Genomic DNA, 17,857 nt, shown 5'->3' on the forward strand with positions numbered 1-17,857 from the left:
AAATCTTGTTTAGGTGGAAAGTGTTGTCCCTGATTAGCCTAAGCGGACTGCATGGGCTAATCTGGGACGACATTTTACACACCTGCATTAAACCCCCTTTTCACAGATGGGGCCCTGTCACTGTTTGTGACAGCCTGTTAACTTAGGATTTGGGATGATATATCAATACAAGACAAATACACGGGCATAGAAACAAATATTTTTGCAATTTATTCTAAATCATATAAATAATTACAACAAAAATATGTTTTAACAACCAAGAATCAATCAAAATATTAACCCATTCACATGAACTCTAAACGCTACAAAAATGGTCACTTTGCCATCAACTGTGCTGAGGACATCAATCAATTATTGTAGTCAGTTAAAAATCATCATGTAAAGTCTGAGCATGGAGTGTGTAACCGCCGCTTTATCATATACATTTATGTTTAGCTGATAAAACAGATTTTCACCAAATGCTCAATACCTGTAGTTACGGTTGTCATACAGAGAAATGTTGCCAAATAATAAATGTTTCAAATAATTTATTTCAACATGTGTACAGTTTAAAGTGTAATTTTTTTCCTAATTATCTTGTGTACATCAATACACAATTTAGTCTAAGTTTTACATTTTCATTTTGCAATTTTGTTTAGTAACTTATGAAAAAATATTGTTTACCAGTTTTTGCAGCATTTCTTACCTCGCATGAAAAACTGCACTCAAAGAACTGTGACAAAATCTGAACATATACAAATGGTAACAATGGTTGCGCATTGCACTGCAATTAAAATGTTGTAAATTAACTCTCACTCAAAATATTATTGAATGGATATTTAACATATTTTTATAATTGGGGTCGGTGCATTCATAACCCAATATTCAACTGTCACAACAGTTATTCAAGACATACATAAGTGTTGATGCAAAAAAATTAAATAAAATCAATCATTAAATGTGTGTAATTTAATCCCTAACTAGAGACACACGATGTAAATCCATATAAAATCAACGCCCATCCAATTTGTGTTACAGAATTTATTTCTAGTAACACATTATGCAAAAATATTTATTTATAGTTAACAGTCAATGACCTGAAATAAAATATATTTATATGGTGTAACTTTAATTGAGTCGTGTTCTGAGAAAACTGGGCATAATGCATGTGCGGAAAGTGTTGTCCCAGATTAGCCTGTGCAGTCCACACATGCTAATCAGGGACGACACTTTCCGCTTTTATGACATTTTTCGTTTAAATGAAGTCTCTTCTTAGCAAAACACCAAATTAGGCGGATTGCACAGGCTAATCTGGGACGACACTTTACGCGCATGCATTAAACCCCATTTTCGCAGAGCACAGCCTATATGGTGTAACTTTACTTCAGCTTTGTTCTGGGCAACAGGGGTTTAACGCATGGTGGTAGTGTCGTACCAGATTAGCCGAGGCAGTCTGCACATGCTTAAAAGAAACAACACTTTTTTATGGAATTTTTTGTTAAAAGGAAGTCTGGTGTAAACAAAAGTCCAATGTATGCAGAATGTGTCTTCCCTGATAAGCCAGACTGCACGGGTCAATCACAGATGACACTTTAGGACATGGCTCCAATGTCTTCATATTAAATTTTCTCCATAACTGATTTGATACAGTGAAAAACTGTTGACAAAAATAGTACATTTTGGCTGAATTTTTCAAAACAAAAATGTACAAAATTAAGCCTTAATTTTGTAGAATTAAAAAACATTTTGGTCCATCTATATTTAACTACAACAAAACAGACTAAATAAACAACAGCATGGCTATGTTTTAGTGAAGGTATTGGGTACATTTTTGCTCTAATAAGAGCTACTTTCTGCAATATGCACATTTCAACTGTAGCATGCAACTACAATCCATAACATGTATATTAATGCTTTACAATTTATAGTGATTGTAATTTAACCATATGAGACACAGTCTGAGAAAACCAAGCATAATGCACGAAAGTGAAGAGTCATTTTAAAAAATTTTTTAACGCAAAGTGTCTTCCCTGATTAGCCTCTGCAGACTGCACAGGCTTATCTGGGACAACACTTTACGCACATGCATCAAGCCCTACTTTCCCACAACAAGGCTCACATGGTTAAAGTTTCTTGAACCATGAACATTCATTGTATGCATCCATTAATATCCACCCTTTACTCCATAAGAAGCAAAGTGAAAATAGCATTTGCAAACAGCATAAAGCCAGAACAGCCTGCTAGTAACTCGCAGTCTGTTCAGTTTTATACTGTTTGCTGCTAATCAGTATCTAAGGTTTTAAGATGAACCTTAACAACTTGAATCTAGCAAGACAGGTTTTTCATTAAATTTAACTTTCTAAGGAACTACAAATGCATGAAAAAACGTATGGAAGTGATAAAGGGTTTATACTTCTACAACTTCCTAGTTTAGAGTGTATTTCAATGATAGGTTATTCAAGTGTTGCATTACACAAAATACTGTAAAATCATTTGAGTCGCGCTCTGTGAAAAAGGGGTTTAATGCATGTGCGTAAAGTGTCATCCCAGATTAGCCTGTGCAGTCTGCACAGGCTAATCAGGGACAACACTTTCTGCCTACATGTAAACTGGATTTTTTCCAAGAAGAGACTTTCTTGAAACGAAAAATATCATTAAAGTGAAAAGTGTCATCCCTGATTAGCCTGTGCAGACTACACAGGCTAATCTGGGACGACACTTTACTCGCATGCATTAAACCCACTTTTCATGGAGCAGGGCTCATTTATATAAGTAAGCATTGTTTTTCAAAAGAGGACTTTCATGGATATGTTAATATGTGGATTTCAAGAGAGGACTTTCATGGATATGTTAATATGTGGATTTCTGATTTTGAAAAAAAGATGAGCAATTAGAGTCAGTCATTTTCTTATCTGTTTTAGTAAAATTGGTGGAGTGGTCAACCCACAAAAACACGAAAATTAATGTCCTACAAATAATCATGATTTACAGAAGTACAGTTTCATTCACATGTTAAGTCAAAAAAAATGAATGAGAAAAAATTATATGTTACAATTTTTGAACGTTCAATGTTTGTTAGATTTCCATTAGTCTTATGTTAGTGTTACTATAAAAATTCTTCGCCAATATTTAAATCAACAAACTTCAAAATCAGAACTTATTTTGTCTCAAATAAGTTAGCCTGATACTAAACACATGATATTTCTTAGTACAAAATATAACAAGAGGGCCTGAAAGGCCCAAAGTCGCTCACCTGAGATAACAAGATATTATTGGGACAAATCTTCTGACCAAGTTTCACGAAGATCGGAAAATAAATGTGGCCTCTAGAGTGTTAACAAGGTTTTACTATAGCCATTTAAGGATAAATGCTCTGCCCCCTGGCAGCCATGTTTTTCAACCAACAGGCATCATTTTTGAACTTTTCCAAGATATTACCGGGATGAATCTTCTGACCAAGTTTCATGACGATCGGACAGTAAATGTCGCCTCTAGAGTGTTAACAAGATTTTACTATAGCCATATAAGGAAAAATGCCCCACCCCTTGGAGCCATTTTTTTCAAGCAAACATAATTATTTGCTACTCATCCAAGATATCATAGAGACCAATCTTCTGACCGAATTTCATGAAGATTGGACAATAAATGTGGCCTCTAGTTTAACAAGGTTTTACTATAGCAATATAAGGAAAAATGCCCCGCCCATGGTGGCCATGTTTTTAAAGCAACCAAAACCATTTTCGAACTCATCCAAGATATCATTGGGACAAATCTTCTGACCAAGTTTCATGATGATCAGAAAATAAGTGTGACCTCTAGAGTGTTAACAAGGTTTTACTATAGCCGTATATGGAAAATAGCCCCGCCCCCAGTGGTGGCCATGTTTTTCAACTAACCGGCATCATTTTTGAACTCGTCCAAGATATTACTGGGATGAATTTTCTGACCGAGTTTCATGAAGATCGGACAATAAATGTGGCCTCTAGAGTGTTAACAAGATTTTACTATAGCCTTATATAGCCATATAAGGAAAAACGCCACGCCCCTTGGCGGCCATGTTTTTCAAGCAAACGTAATCATTTTTGAACTCAACTCATCCAAGATATCATTAACTTAGACGAATCTTCTGACCATATTTCATCAAGATTGGACAATAAATGTGGCCTCTAGAGTGTTAACAAGATTTTACTAAAGCCATATAAGGAAAAATGCCCCGCCCCCTGGCGGCCATGTTTTTCAACCAACCGGCATCATTTTCATACTCGTCCAAGATATTATTGGTATGAATCTTCTGACCAAGTTTCATGAAGATTAGACAATAAATGTGGCCTCTAGAGTGTAAACAAGATTTTACTATAGCCATATAAGGAAAAATGCCCCGCCCCTTGGCAGCCATGTTTTTCAAGCAAAGGTTACCATTTTTTTTAACTCATCCAAGACATCAGTGGGACAAATCTTCTGACCAAGTTTCATGATGATCGGAAAATAAATGTAGGCCTCTAGAGTGTTAACAAGGTTTACTATAGCCATATTAGGAAAAATGCCCCGCCCCCTGGCGGCCATGTTTTTCAACCAACCGGCATCATTTTCGAACTTGTCCAAGATTTTATTGGGATGAATCATCTGACCAAGTTTTATGAAGATCAGACAATAACTGTGGCCTCTAGAGTGTTAACAAGATTTTACTATAGCCATATATAACCATTTAAGGAAAAATGCCCCGCCCCTTGGCAGCCATGTTTTTCAAGTAAACGTGACCATTTTCGAACTCATCCAAGATATCATTGAAACCAATCTTCTGACCAAATTTCATGACGATTGGACAATAAATGTAGACTCTAGAGAGTTAACAAGGCAAATGTTGACGCTGCACAACGGACAACGGACTAAAAGCGATCACAAAAGCTCACTATGAGCACGTTGTGCTCAGGTGAGCTAAAAATACAAACTACTCTACAAGTAAACATAAACTGAAATCTCATAAAATATATTAAAACCCATAACTATGATATTCTATCACAACCCTGTGTAAAAATAATATTTGCTAAAAGATACAAACCATTAAATAAATAGATAAAACAATTGAAAACACAACTTTTATAGAGAAAAACACAAGAGTGCCACAGGTCCTAAGACGATCACCTGAGATCCCAGGAAACTGAATTGTTTTTAGAAGGAAGTGTTCACAAGTTTGTATTCAGACTTCTGACAAAAACTGCAATTACACATGGCTTCCATGTTTTTAAACCACCCTCAATCATTTTCTTACTCAGCCCAGGTATGAACATTTTTTTACTACTCTGACCATCTTTCACGCTGAGAGGTTACAACAAGAGATGTGTTTGTCAGAAACACAATGCCCCCTATTGCGCCGCTTTGAAATAAAATTTCAATATATCATTTGGCAGGTTTAGAAATTATCTCCCTTTTAAAGCTTATTACTTCCCTTGGATTGAATTTTTTGACTTTTAACCTTAAAGGATGACCTTGACCTTTCATCACTAAAAATGTGCAGCTTCATGAGATACACATGCATGCCAAATATCAAGTTGCTATCTTCAATATTCAAAAAGTTATGACCAAACTTTAACGAAGGTTAAAGTTTTGAGACACACACATACAATGAATGAATGACAGACAGACAGGCCAAAAACAATATGCCCCCGATCTTTCAATCTGGGGGCATAAAAATTCAAATTCTTGAGTGCTGAAATGGTTTCACTTCAACCATGTAAGGAAACTGCCCGGCCTAATGGCGGACATTTTTTCAATGGACACAAACTTGCATGCCTCATTTGTCTGAAAAATCATTACAATAAATGTTCAGTTTGATGATGAGTGCACAAACTAACGGGACTTCAAGAGTGTTCACAAGACTTTTCTTCAATCTGACCAAGGGATCTAGATTTTGACCCTACGTGACCCAGATTTGAATTCAGCTGAGACCCAGTTTCCTCTAAGCCGAGATGTCACTGGCACAAATGTTCTGACCAAGTTTCAAAAAGATTAGGCAATAAATGTAGCATCTAGAAAGTTCCAAAGTTTCATTCATTTATAAAACCTTGTTTCCTAGTTTTTGACCATATGTGACCCAGTTTTGAACTGGGCAAAGTTTTAATTTCCTAAAAAGTTCTGACTTATTTTAATGAATATTAGGCAATAAATGTGGCCTCTTGTGTGTTCACAATTCAAATTTCTATGACGCACAATGGACAAAAGGAGATCACACAAACTCAGCTAGAGCATGTTGTGCTCTGACAAGCAAAAACATTTATGTAATCAGCTTTTGTCAACCTTAAAAAATGTTTCTCTTGCAGCATATAGAATGGAAAGTACGAGGTATAATGTAGCTTCCGTAATGCCATCATTATTGTTTTGTTGACTAAGAATATTCCTTCTATTTTGTACGTAAAACTTATTAGAAAATGTATAAAATAGTATTTTCTCAACATGAGGTTAATAATTCCAACTTTTCATACTGATCAAAACAACTAAAAACATTCATATTAAAACCTGCATTTAACAAGTTATCAATGGAAAATTTTACTATTTTGGGGCAGGGTCGGATTTACCCATAGAAAGAAATTGGTCACAAAACTAATCCCATGATAATTGGTATGTTTTCTTAAACAAGGCTGGTTCAAGTCTTTCAAGACTGTCAGAGATACCATTGTCCTTTATACACAACATCCAATGTAAACAATCCCCTTAGAGTTTAGTAACAACTGTGTTTGCAACACATCCATGCTGTAATTATTGAAAGGAAATGCAGAATGCTAGAAGGTAAGGTCAGAATTTCAAGGTATAGTTTTACAGTACAGAAAAACACTGACTTCACTGCTGTATTGATTTTTTTTTTATTTGACAGCGGAGAAGCCATCTGAAAAGCGGGGCAAACTTGGGACGTCTGGCTTGTATGTGTTACCTGATGGTTTATTCCAACCCAGAGGATGCAAGCAAGAAATGGATTGTCTAGAAATATGCAAAAAATGTATATAAGAAACAGTTCAGATAAATATATGGGCTGTGCTCTGTGAAATAGGGGTTTAATGCATGTGCGTAAAGTGTCGTCCCAGATTTGCCTGTGCAGTCCGCACAGGCTAATCAGCCACAACACTTTCCCCTAAACTGGATTTTTGCTTTTTAAACAAAAGTACAAGCAAAACAAAAAGTGTCATCCCTGAATAGCCTGTGAGGACTGCATAGGCTTATCTGGGACGACACCTTACGCACATGCATTAAGCCCCCTTTTCACAAAGCATGGCTCATATATATTGTAAAGTATAATCATACATAATTATAACCAATACATATTGACTAGAGCCCAAATATTCCCACCACAACAGTATCAATATATATGATAATACTCTTCGAATAAGTTAAAAATACTTCAGCAACTAAGAAATGTTTACTCAATAGAATCTGATGCCCGCAACAATTAATAAAAATTTCACATAAAAATCTACACGAAGATCTATATTACAATTTGTAATTGTTCAATGATAAACTTAAATTAATTTACAGAGATATGATTTCTTTCCATTTCTATAATCAATTAATCATAATATATCATTCATGATACAGATATACAGAAAACCAATACAAATTCGTACTCTTCATAATCTAGGAGTATTCTAGTACACAAAGAAATGGACGCTCACTATCATCACAAACAATGGAATTAATAAAAGTATAAGCTCACATTAATTGAAAATTCCTCGCACATTCTAACACAGAGAACACATTACCTGTTCAGCATTCATTCTCAATGACACAGACAATGACTCATATTTGACACAAGCAACTTTCAGTTTTATCACTTAGGGGCTCACCAAAATATGGTTACTTTCAGGTTACACTATTGAGTTCATTAATTAGGGCATATAGGCATGTTTTTGTTCAGAAATAGGTCACCACTTCTGACACTGCTTAATAGAGCTTTGTCACAAATGTGACTTATACCTCACCCCCTTTTTTAGCTGTGACTTATACCTGCTCACTTCTTTCTAATCAATGACATATACCCCCTCAAAGGTTTGCTAGCTATTAACAATACACCCTATCCGCTTTGTTACCTGTTACTTATACCCCATCATCACTTTGTTAGCTAGGAGTTATACCTGCAACCTGAAATGTACCCCCTCAAAGGTTTGCTAGCCATAACCAATGCCCCTTAACCGCTGTGTTACATATTATTTATACCCCATCATCACTTTGTTTGCTAGGAGTTATACCTGCAACCTGAAATGTACCCCCTCAAAGGTTTGCTAGCCATTACCAATGCCCCCTAACCGCTGTGTTACATATTATTTATACCCCATCATCACTTTGTTAGCTAGGAGTTATACCTGCAACCTGAAATGTACCCCCTGGAAGGTTTGCTAGCCATTACCAATGCCCCTTAACCGCTGTGTTACATATTATTTATACCCCATCATCACTTTGTTAGCTAGGAGTTATACCTGCAACCTGAAATGTACCCCTTCAAAAGTTTGCTAGCCATTACCAATACCCCTTAACCGCTGTGTTACATATTATTTATACCCCATCACTTTGTTAGCTAGGAGTTATACCTGCAACCTGAAATGTACCCCCTCAAAGGTTTGCTAGCCATTACCAATACCCCCTTACCGCTTGTTTACCTTTTACTTATTATTTCATCACCACTTTGTTAGCTTATAGTTGTACACCCTAACATAATTTGTTAGCTATTACTTACACCCCATCTCACCATTGTTAGCTATGCCTTTAAAACTCTAACAACATTGTAAGCTTTGTTAAAAACAAATGACTCAGGAATGTGATGATCGTTAGGCATAATGTATTAAAAGTTAAACATTTTACTGCTTGAGTTGGTGTTACGAGGGCGTATTCCAGACGCAACATTTTATTTTTATCCTTAAATTGGGAAATTTTCTTTAGTGTTTCATTTATTATTGCAATAGATTGGCATCAAAATATACATTTAAATAACATCAGTATGCCAATATTATTTTAGGAATACCAACAAAACATGTGTTTCCTTATTTAGTAAAGAAATACATAACATTGTAATTTTGAACCTAAAGGGATCTTTTCACGTTTTGGTAAATTGACAAAATTGAAAAAAGGTTGTTTTGGATTCTCAAATAAAAATAAATATTTTTTTTTTTTTTTTTTTTTTAAGGGCAGGTGGGGGCCCTAGGAGGGGCAGGGTGGAGGTTCGGGAGGGCAGAGCGGGGTGCCCTCAAATTTAGGCCTAGCTGGAGCACTGAATGTTTACATTTATCAATATAAAGCATTTAATGACAAACTTCAAAACATGCCAAAATCTGTGAAAAGGCCCCTTTAAGTGAAATTATTTAAGAAATGACTTAAGATGTTTCTGGAATACCATCCCTGGTACACAAGTGTTTCTCCACATAGTTGCTGGTGTTTCATCCAGAAATGAGGAACTTTTTCACACCACATGTAGTTACATTTGATGCTGACAGACTGACCAATGGAGTGACAACATTTTACCCCTTCTCAAACTTTGTTTGCAGGGATATAGTCTCAAGTAAACAAAAACTGATACAAGTATGAGGATTTTTTGGGGAGTTAATAAAGTAACCTGATGTAACCATATTTTCTACGCCTTTCTATTAGATAGCACACAAAAATGCAATACTCAAATAGACCCAAGAAAAACAACATATTATTTCAAAACCATATTGCACAAGATGTCTCCACCAGTGTTACAATATCATCACTGCCCCCGTACGCCCTGGCCTTTCATAGTTCTCAGTACAATCATTGCAGAAGCTTTCTTATCTTGCCCTTTAATTTATATCACATTTCATGAAATAGTTCCAACATGTATCTTTACAATGTAGGTATTAAAACTCAAGTATAATGTGCAATACCAAAGTATTTTTAAGGATTTTTTAGACAAATACAAAAAAAATAATTTAATGGTGGCAAAACTTCTACTATAAACTGAAATAAACATTCCTATCCTAAAAATCCAACTCTTGTACCTATCAAGGTCTACCAAATATTGCACTTTAAATTTTATACCACTATCTTTTCCACAGCAATATGTACATGATTTTGTCTACAATGTGTTAACATGTCCCTCTTGAATGTCATAGTAAAGTCCCATGTTTCACATATGCTTATCTGTCTACAATATAATCTCGATGTTTTAAATACACTTTTGCCAGGGCATAGCAATCTTCTGGTAGACTCCCACTGGTATATATGTATGTATATAATATAGTGTTGTCTAGGCGTATGGTACATATATAAGGTGACACACCTGGAACAGAAAACAATAGAGATTAAAGCCATAAAAAGCTATCAAGAAGATGTTGTCACAGACAAAGTATCCCATGCCACTGGTGCATAGTTGTGGAAAGGGTACAATAAGAATTTGGGCCATAATATTTCAGGAAAAAAGCCTGCAATCTAAAGGCTATGGCATTAGGTAATCTTAGAAAAGAAGAACAATATCTTGACTTATTTAAAATCATGAAAACGTTGACAATACGCACAGTAGCACTAGAAGATAATAATTCTGTAAAAAGTTTGCGAAAACTGCACGCAACATGTAGGACTGCACGCAGAAGCTTTTAATGTTATTTTAAACAAAAGGCATTAACTCCTTGATTAAGAAATAGTGAAACCTAAATAAAATTCAACCTAGCACTGGAAATGAGCCTTCTGTTAAAGTTTGAAAAAAATCTCACACAAATTTATGTATTTCACTCTGAAGCTTCTAAATGAAATACGAACAAGGGGCAATAACCCCTTTACAATAGCGCAATTGCAAACCTTAAAAATATGAGAGGTAGAACTGGAAAAACAGTAAGGATTATGTTTGAACAAGACTATTGTCAAGCAATTTGTTCCCATAACGGTGAAACTCCACCATTGTCAGATTTTTTTGATTTTTTTGTGTTGCCATAGGCAACCAGAATTTTCGACGTAGGAACAAAATGAAATGAAGTGCATTATCTCCATATAGCCATCTATCCATGTTTCAAGTTTCATGAAAATATATTAAGAACTTTTAAAGTAATTGCAGGATCCAGAAAAGTGTGACGGACAGACTTACTGGCTGACTGACTGACACACAGAGCGCAAACCATAAGTCCCCTCCGGTTTCACCGGTAGGCGACAACAAGAGATATGTTTGTCAGAAGCAAAATGCCCCCTATTGCGCCGCTTTGAAATAAAATTTTAATGTATCATTTAGCAGATTTAGAAGTTATCTCCCTTTTAAAACTTATTACTTCCCTTGGATTGTATTTTTTTCGGCGTAAGCTGCATAAGCCAGCTTTTCACCCTGACTTGACCTTTGTAAGTGTCCAATAAAATTCAAATAAAATTTCCCGCGGCTAGGTACGAATGAATACACTTCATTTATTCCATTGGCTGATTTGAGTATACCACCAGAACATTGGAAACATATCCGCGACTTTGTAACACTGTTTTACTGTATGAAACAATTTTATCTCTAATGAAAAAGCTTAATAGATAGAACAGTTTTACACTCAATTCTCGACATCACTACAGTTTGTGCGTACACCTTTTATTTTCAGAGTATTACCAGCGCAAAAGCGTTTATACTTAAAAGGCTATGTTCTCATATTTAGTACTTACTTCCATATTCCTGTCAACATATTAACATGTAAAAGTATAAAGAGCAGTGGAAGCGAGGCCTCACTTTAAAGAATTGCATTTCAACCCGCGAGGTTTTGGGTCAAGTCGCGGACATTCAGAGTTTATATACAGGTCATCACCGGAGTTCGCGGTCAGTAAAATAATCGTTATATAATAAAGACGCTATCTGTGAACTAGGTGACCTGGAATTTTCTTTAGACCAGAAATATGTTAAAAGAAGGTATTCAGCAATATAATTATGGTATGTCAATAATAGATTCTTAATGTGTTTTCAACAATACAATGATAAATATTATTTTTAATAAATTTAACAATAATTATTCCACCATATTGCCTAATGTACTAAAGTGATATTATGAGCATGTAACAGTTTATAGGTGTCTATCGCAACCGTTGATTATTTTTGATGTTTCTACTTCATATACACTTATAGTAATTAATGCAGCATCAACATACTAAAACAATATACCAGAAAGAGAAAAATAATGCATTTGAATATTAACCGTACTTTCGTTTGACAACTGATCATGCGTTTACGAGTTGAACCTAAATTTAGTTTTAGTGCAGATTTGTACATACGACACAAAGACACAATATTGTTTTACGGATCATTTCGGCTTACAGGACTGGGTGGGTCACGTAAGAATATCGAATATAAAATATATTTTTATAAACAACTGGTAGCAAGGTGAGTTGCAGATAATTGATCAGTAACCACATTTTAACTAACTATTTTGACCTGTTAATTCTTTTCAGCTCAATTCAACAGTGCAAAATGCCCATAATATCACTTTAAGCATGAGCACGATGATTCTCGATACTGTTAATAATCGAATCAAATAGCAATGCCCGACAGACCACTAAAACAGGTTTGTTCTCGTGTGGCCGGTTGACTCATGTGTTTAAATTTCACTTCCATTCTTCTTTCTGTTTTCTGTTTTGTATCTATAGGTTTATGACCAGCAATATGCTATAATGTAAAATAAGCCGCGAAAACTCCCCGTAACATCCCGTACTGCGTGTGACGCAGCTAAGAACTGCACAGAAAAAGACATTCGCTATCCTTGATCTCATTCATTAAACTATTTACGCCGTATATCTTTTTTAAAGATATTTCTTGTTACTTTTGACCTTGAAGGATGACCTTGACCTTTCACCACTTAACATGTGCAGCTTCATTAGATACACATGCATGCCAAACATCAAGTTGCTATCTTCAATATTGCAAAATTTATGGCCAAGGTTAACATTTGGACGCCGCATTGAAGCCATATACTTGACTTTTGACCTTGAAGGATGACCTTGAACTTGACCTTTCACCTCTCAAAATGTGCAGCTCCATGAGATACACATGCATGCCAAATATCAAGTTCAATATTGCAAAAGTTATTCATTATTGCAAAAGTTTAACCAAGGTTAAATTTGGAGACCGAGACATACAGGCCCAAAACAATAGACCCCCGATCATTCGATCCGGGGGCATACAAAGATATAATGTTCAATTTCATTATTTTACATATCAAAGATGTTTAGCAATGAAAATTATTTGCTTTTGGTATTAAAAAAATACACTGATTTTAAATAATGCATACAAATGTTACAAAAAGTTATTTGCTAGATATGAAAGAACACTTACTACTGTTAAAGGGCACCACTACTGTTTTCGTCTGAAGGAGACTGGGCCTTTAAACCATCGTTCTCGGGGAAAAATATACTCGGCTCTGTGTTTCTTCTTCTAATTTTATTTTTGCTCTTTTTTAACATTGTTGCCTGCAAAAGAATAGGGATGATAAGAATGCACTGAAATTTAACAAAATAAAATCACATGTATGAACAAAATAATGTTGATCACTAAACAAGCGAAAGCTCACTTATTTTTCAAACATAAAATGATTTTGTGTGCAAGAAAAAAAAAATCATAATATTTTCCATTAATTAACACAACTAAATAAGTAGATATTTTCCACTCAAACCTATTACTGCGATGCATAATAATAAATTACATTTGACATATTTCCTGATAGAAAATACAGAAAGTCATAAATATGACCTGACAAGCTTGTTCAACCCTTAAATATAAGCATAGCACTTCAACTTTTAAGTATGTATTACCTTTAATAGCTGAGGGTATTACTGTACTATTTAAACTTGCAGGGATGTACCGGTAATATCTTTGAGCTGAGGAAAGTTTTACATGTAAAGCTAAGTTTATATTACCTTTACCGCTTATATTTAAACCCGAGGTACTACAAATTGTAAGAATTGTAAGAATGTTTTACCTTTAAAACTGAGCATGGTTTGACAATTTGTGAGGATGAATTATCTATGTAGTAGAGCAACATATGAAAACTGCTATGGTTCTATTACTTTTTAATAAGCGTGGTACTAAATGGATGTACTGCCATTTAAGACAACCGCAGTGTAGGAACTTTTATGCACATATAACTTTAAAAGCTAAATGTAGCACTATAACTTGCAAGTATGAAATGTGTGTGGATGTACCACCTTTTAAGCCAGCGCAGGAATCTATGACATTCAAAGCTCTGAGAAACCCTATAACTTGCAAGTATAAACTACCTATCTAGAGCCTGTCAACAACCTGCAAAGATGCATTACCTTCAAAGCTCAGCACAGTACTACAACTATACCTGCAGGCTGTATCCATGGTTCCCCATTATGGGAGTTATTTAGAACTCTCCCAAATATACCATCAACTATTTCTACTCAGATCGTGAGCACTGCATAACAGGTGCCACGCTCGGCTGCGGATGCAGTTTTGAATAAATGAAAACTTGTCAGATTTTTTTTTATAGGTCACAGTGATCTTGACCTTGGACCTAGTGACCCCAAAATGGGTGTGGCAGAACTCATCAAAGTGCAGCTACATATGAAGTTTCAAAGTTGTAGGTGGAAGCACTTTGATTTTAGAGCCAATGTTCAAAAGGTTAACAAAATGTTAAGGTTTTAGCACTAGGACGGCGGACGACACGACACGATAAGCTGGGTATGACATTACCTCGGGTTTTCTCCGAAAACAGCCGAGCTTAAAAGGAACTTGAGAGCATTTCAATAAGCCTTAGGCATTACATGCAATCAGGCTCAAATATATAGGTTTAAACTAACCTTAAGCTTAGGTTAGGATGTATTACCTTTAATGCTGAGCATAGTAATATTCATTTCCTATGCATGTATCAACTTCAAAGCTGAGCATAGAACTACCAAGTTCTTACTATACATTGCCTTTAAAACTGAGCAGTGCTACAATTTCTTACTATACATTGCCTTTAAAACTGAACAGTGCTACAATTTCTTACTATACATTCCCTTTAAAGCTGAGCATAGTACTACAATTTCTTACTATACATTGCCTTTAAAACTGAACAGTGCTACAATTTCTTACTATACATTGCCTTTAAAACTGAACAGTGCTACAATTTCTTACTATACATTGCCTTTAAAGCTGAGCATAGTACTACAATTTCTAACTATACATCACCTTAAAAGCTGAGTGTAGAACTTCAGGGTTAAAAGATGGCAAAACTGAAAAACCTGAAAATTTTAGCTGGGGGCCAGGGGGCCGCCAGGACCCCCTGTGGGTTCAGGGCAACGCCCCTGGAAGCTCCCGAGACGTAGCAAAATAAAATTAAAAAATAGCTAAGAAATTAAAACAAATCTTAAAAATCACACCTGTTTTGCAAGTTCATTTTATAAAGGAGAGTTAATATATTATTTTTTTATAGTAAGAAACCAAAAATGCCAATAAACAATGAACATATACAGTATGTCAACTAGTTGCGGATAATCAGCAGTTCCGATTAATTTGTTTTTAATTTTCCATAATGCCACAATAAAAACAAAATTATAAGTGTCTACGGTATACATTAGGTAAAGGAGTATATTAACCACTTTTTAGCAAGAAAGCTTTTGTATTATGCTTACACGGGGGATAAATGCAGCAAAAAGTTTACCAGAACTGATTGAATGAGTTATGTTTTGAAATGTGCATATGAATATAGAAGGCTTTATTATTTTCAAGTAAGCTTTTGCTGATTGAAAACAAATGCCATGACAATGTTTTGAAATACTTATTCTGTAAGTTGAATGATTTGTAATACTTTGCCGAAGGGTTAACTTTAAATGGCTATCTTTTACAAAAAACTGCATATGCCATCTGGCCTAACCTGTTATCTAACAAAATAAATTTTACCCTTTATTTTTACATCTTCTCACATTGACACTAAATCCCGATAAATTATTGTGGTCAAAAGAATTAACGTTTTTTGCAGGGTGATTCTAAACTTGTTGACTGACTGTACCAAGCAATACATTTTTTCAGCCATTCGCAAAATTTAACTCCATGTTCATCAACTTCAGCCAACCATTCCCATCACCATTTATTCTTGACGTCCGATTCTAGCACCTTTGTTCTCGAATTCGACTCAAGGAACTTCATTTTTTGTATTCTTTTTTACGTCGAAAAGCAAATATTTTTTATTATGGCACTTGTTTGACGTAAATGATTTAAAAATGTCGCAAAGCTTGCCTCCCTTTATTTCAAGCGCGCGCATTACAATGTAAAGAACGATTACTCTTTCGGGCACCTGCTTTTGCTAATTTGCACAAACTGAAAGACTTTTAACCCTGGAACTACAATTTCTTACTATACATTACCTTTAAAGCTGAGCGAACAACTACAATTTCTTACTCCTGTGAAACCATTTATTTTTGCCAACACGAAAGTTCGTCATTTTTATAAAAAATGACATTTTCGTCAGCACTTAAATTGTTCGTTAGGATCTTGAATTTGCCAATCGGTCGACTGACGGAATACACAAAAATTAATGCCTGACGATTAATAATGGTTTAACAGTATACATAACCTTAAAGCTGAGCATAGTACTACAATTTCTTATTATACATTACCTTTAATGCTGAACATAGTACTACACTCTCTAAGCATGTACTACCTTTTAAGCTAAGGTGCTGATTACCTTTAAAGCTGAGCGTAGTACTACAACTTGACCTGCAGGCTGTATCCATGGTTCCCCGTCCACCTGGACTGGCAGATCAGTCAGCAACGTGATCCGCAACTGGAACAACAAACAGATGAGTGCGTCAAGCGAAAATGGGTCCGATGGCATAAGCGGCCAGGGTAGTACCTGTCCAGCTTGGAATGTGCGCAGTCTGGTCAGGAGTTTCCCTGTCCACTTATGAGACCACAAAACCATGTGTTACTTGAACAGCATACAGCGTAGCTATTGACCAGATTGCATGTATGCATCAATTTTTTAAATTGGGAAATTGGTGATTCTTGTCTATTTAACTTAAAAATACTAATAAGTGTTTTCAATATTACACAAATATACTAATTTTCAACTTGTTGAGATAGAAAGGGAAATGAACCATGTTCCAATTATTTTAAGAAAAAAAATGGGAAAAATACCTACTTTATGAGATTGGGAATTGGGTCGAATTAAGGCCCCACAACTCCCATGTCCCCCATGAGCAACACATATGACAACTCATATGTCCCCCCTATAACAACTCACATGTCCCTCTAAAACAACTCACATGTTCCCCTATAACAACTTGCATGCCTCCCCCCATAACAACTCACATGTCCCCTCAATAACAACTCACATGTCTCCTCAGTAACAACTCATATGTCCCCTCAATAACAACTCACATGTCCCCCTATAACAACTCACATGCCTCCCCCTATAACAACTCACACATCCCCCCAATAACAACTGACATGTCCCCCCTATAACATCTTGCATGCCCACCCCCTTTAACAACGCACATGTTCCCCCTATAACAACTCACATGTCCCTCCTAAAACAACTCACATGTCCTCCCTAAACAACTCACATATCCCCCCTATTACAACTCACATGTCCCCCCTATAACAACTCACATGTCCCCCCCCCTCTATAAGAACTCGCATGTACCCCCTAACAACTCATATGTCCCCCCCTTATAACAACTCACATGTCCCCCCTACAACAACTCACACGTCCCTCCTAAAACAACTCACATGGCCCCCCTAAACAACTTACATATCCCCCCTATAACAACTCACATGTCCCCCACCCTATAACAACTCACATGTACCCCCATAACAACTCATATGTCCCCCCCCCCCCACTTATAACAACTCACATGTCCCCCCTATAACAACTCACATGTCCCCCTATAACAACTCACATGTCCCCCCCATAACAACTCACAT

At 35.8% G+C, this 17,857-nt stretch overlaps 1 protein-coding gene across 7 annotated transcripts in view; it reads right to left on the bottom strand.

Annotated features, from left to right (window-relative positions):
* Positions 1-179: 179 nt before the first annotated feature.
* Positions 180-17,857, bottom strand: part of LOC127857674 (diacylglycerol kinase theta-like) — a 92,918-nt gene continuing 75,240 nt past the window's right edge. For 4 of the 7 annotated variants that reach the window (XM_052394265.1, XM_052394264.1, XM_052394263.1 and 1 more), the window contains 3 exons: positions 16,617-16,715; positions 13,262-13,395; positions 180-10,258 (listed from right to left, as the gene is read on the bottom strand). In XM_052394265.1, coding sequence (XP_052250225.1) covers positions 13,267-13,395; positions 16,617-16,715 — 228 coding nt within the window. In that variant the 3' untranslated portion in view covers positions 180-10,258; positions 13,262-13,266. The remainder of the gene's footprint in view (positions 10,259-13,261; positions 13,396-16,616; positions 16,716-17,857) is intronic. The other 3 variants (XR_008038548.1, XR_008038550.1, XR_008038549.1) reach the window with 3 other exon arrangements.

The sequence above is a fragment of the Dreissena polymorpha genome, chromosome 14, assembly GCF_020536995.1.
Source record: "Dreissena polymorpha isolate Duluth1 chromosome 14, UMN_Dpol_1.0, whole genome shotgun sequence".
In the NCBI taxonomy this organism is placed as follows: domain Eukaryota; kingdom Metazoa; phylum Mollusca; class Bivalvia; order Myida; family Dreissenidae; genus Dreissena; species Dreissena polymorpha.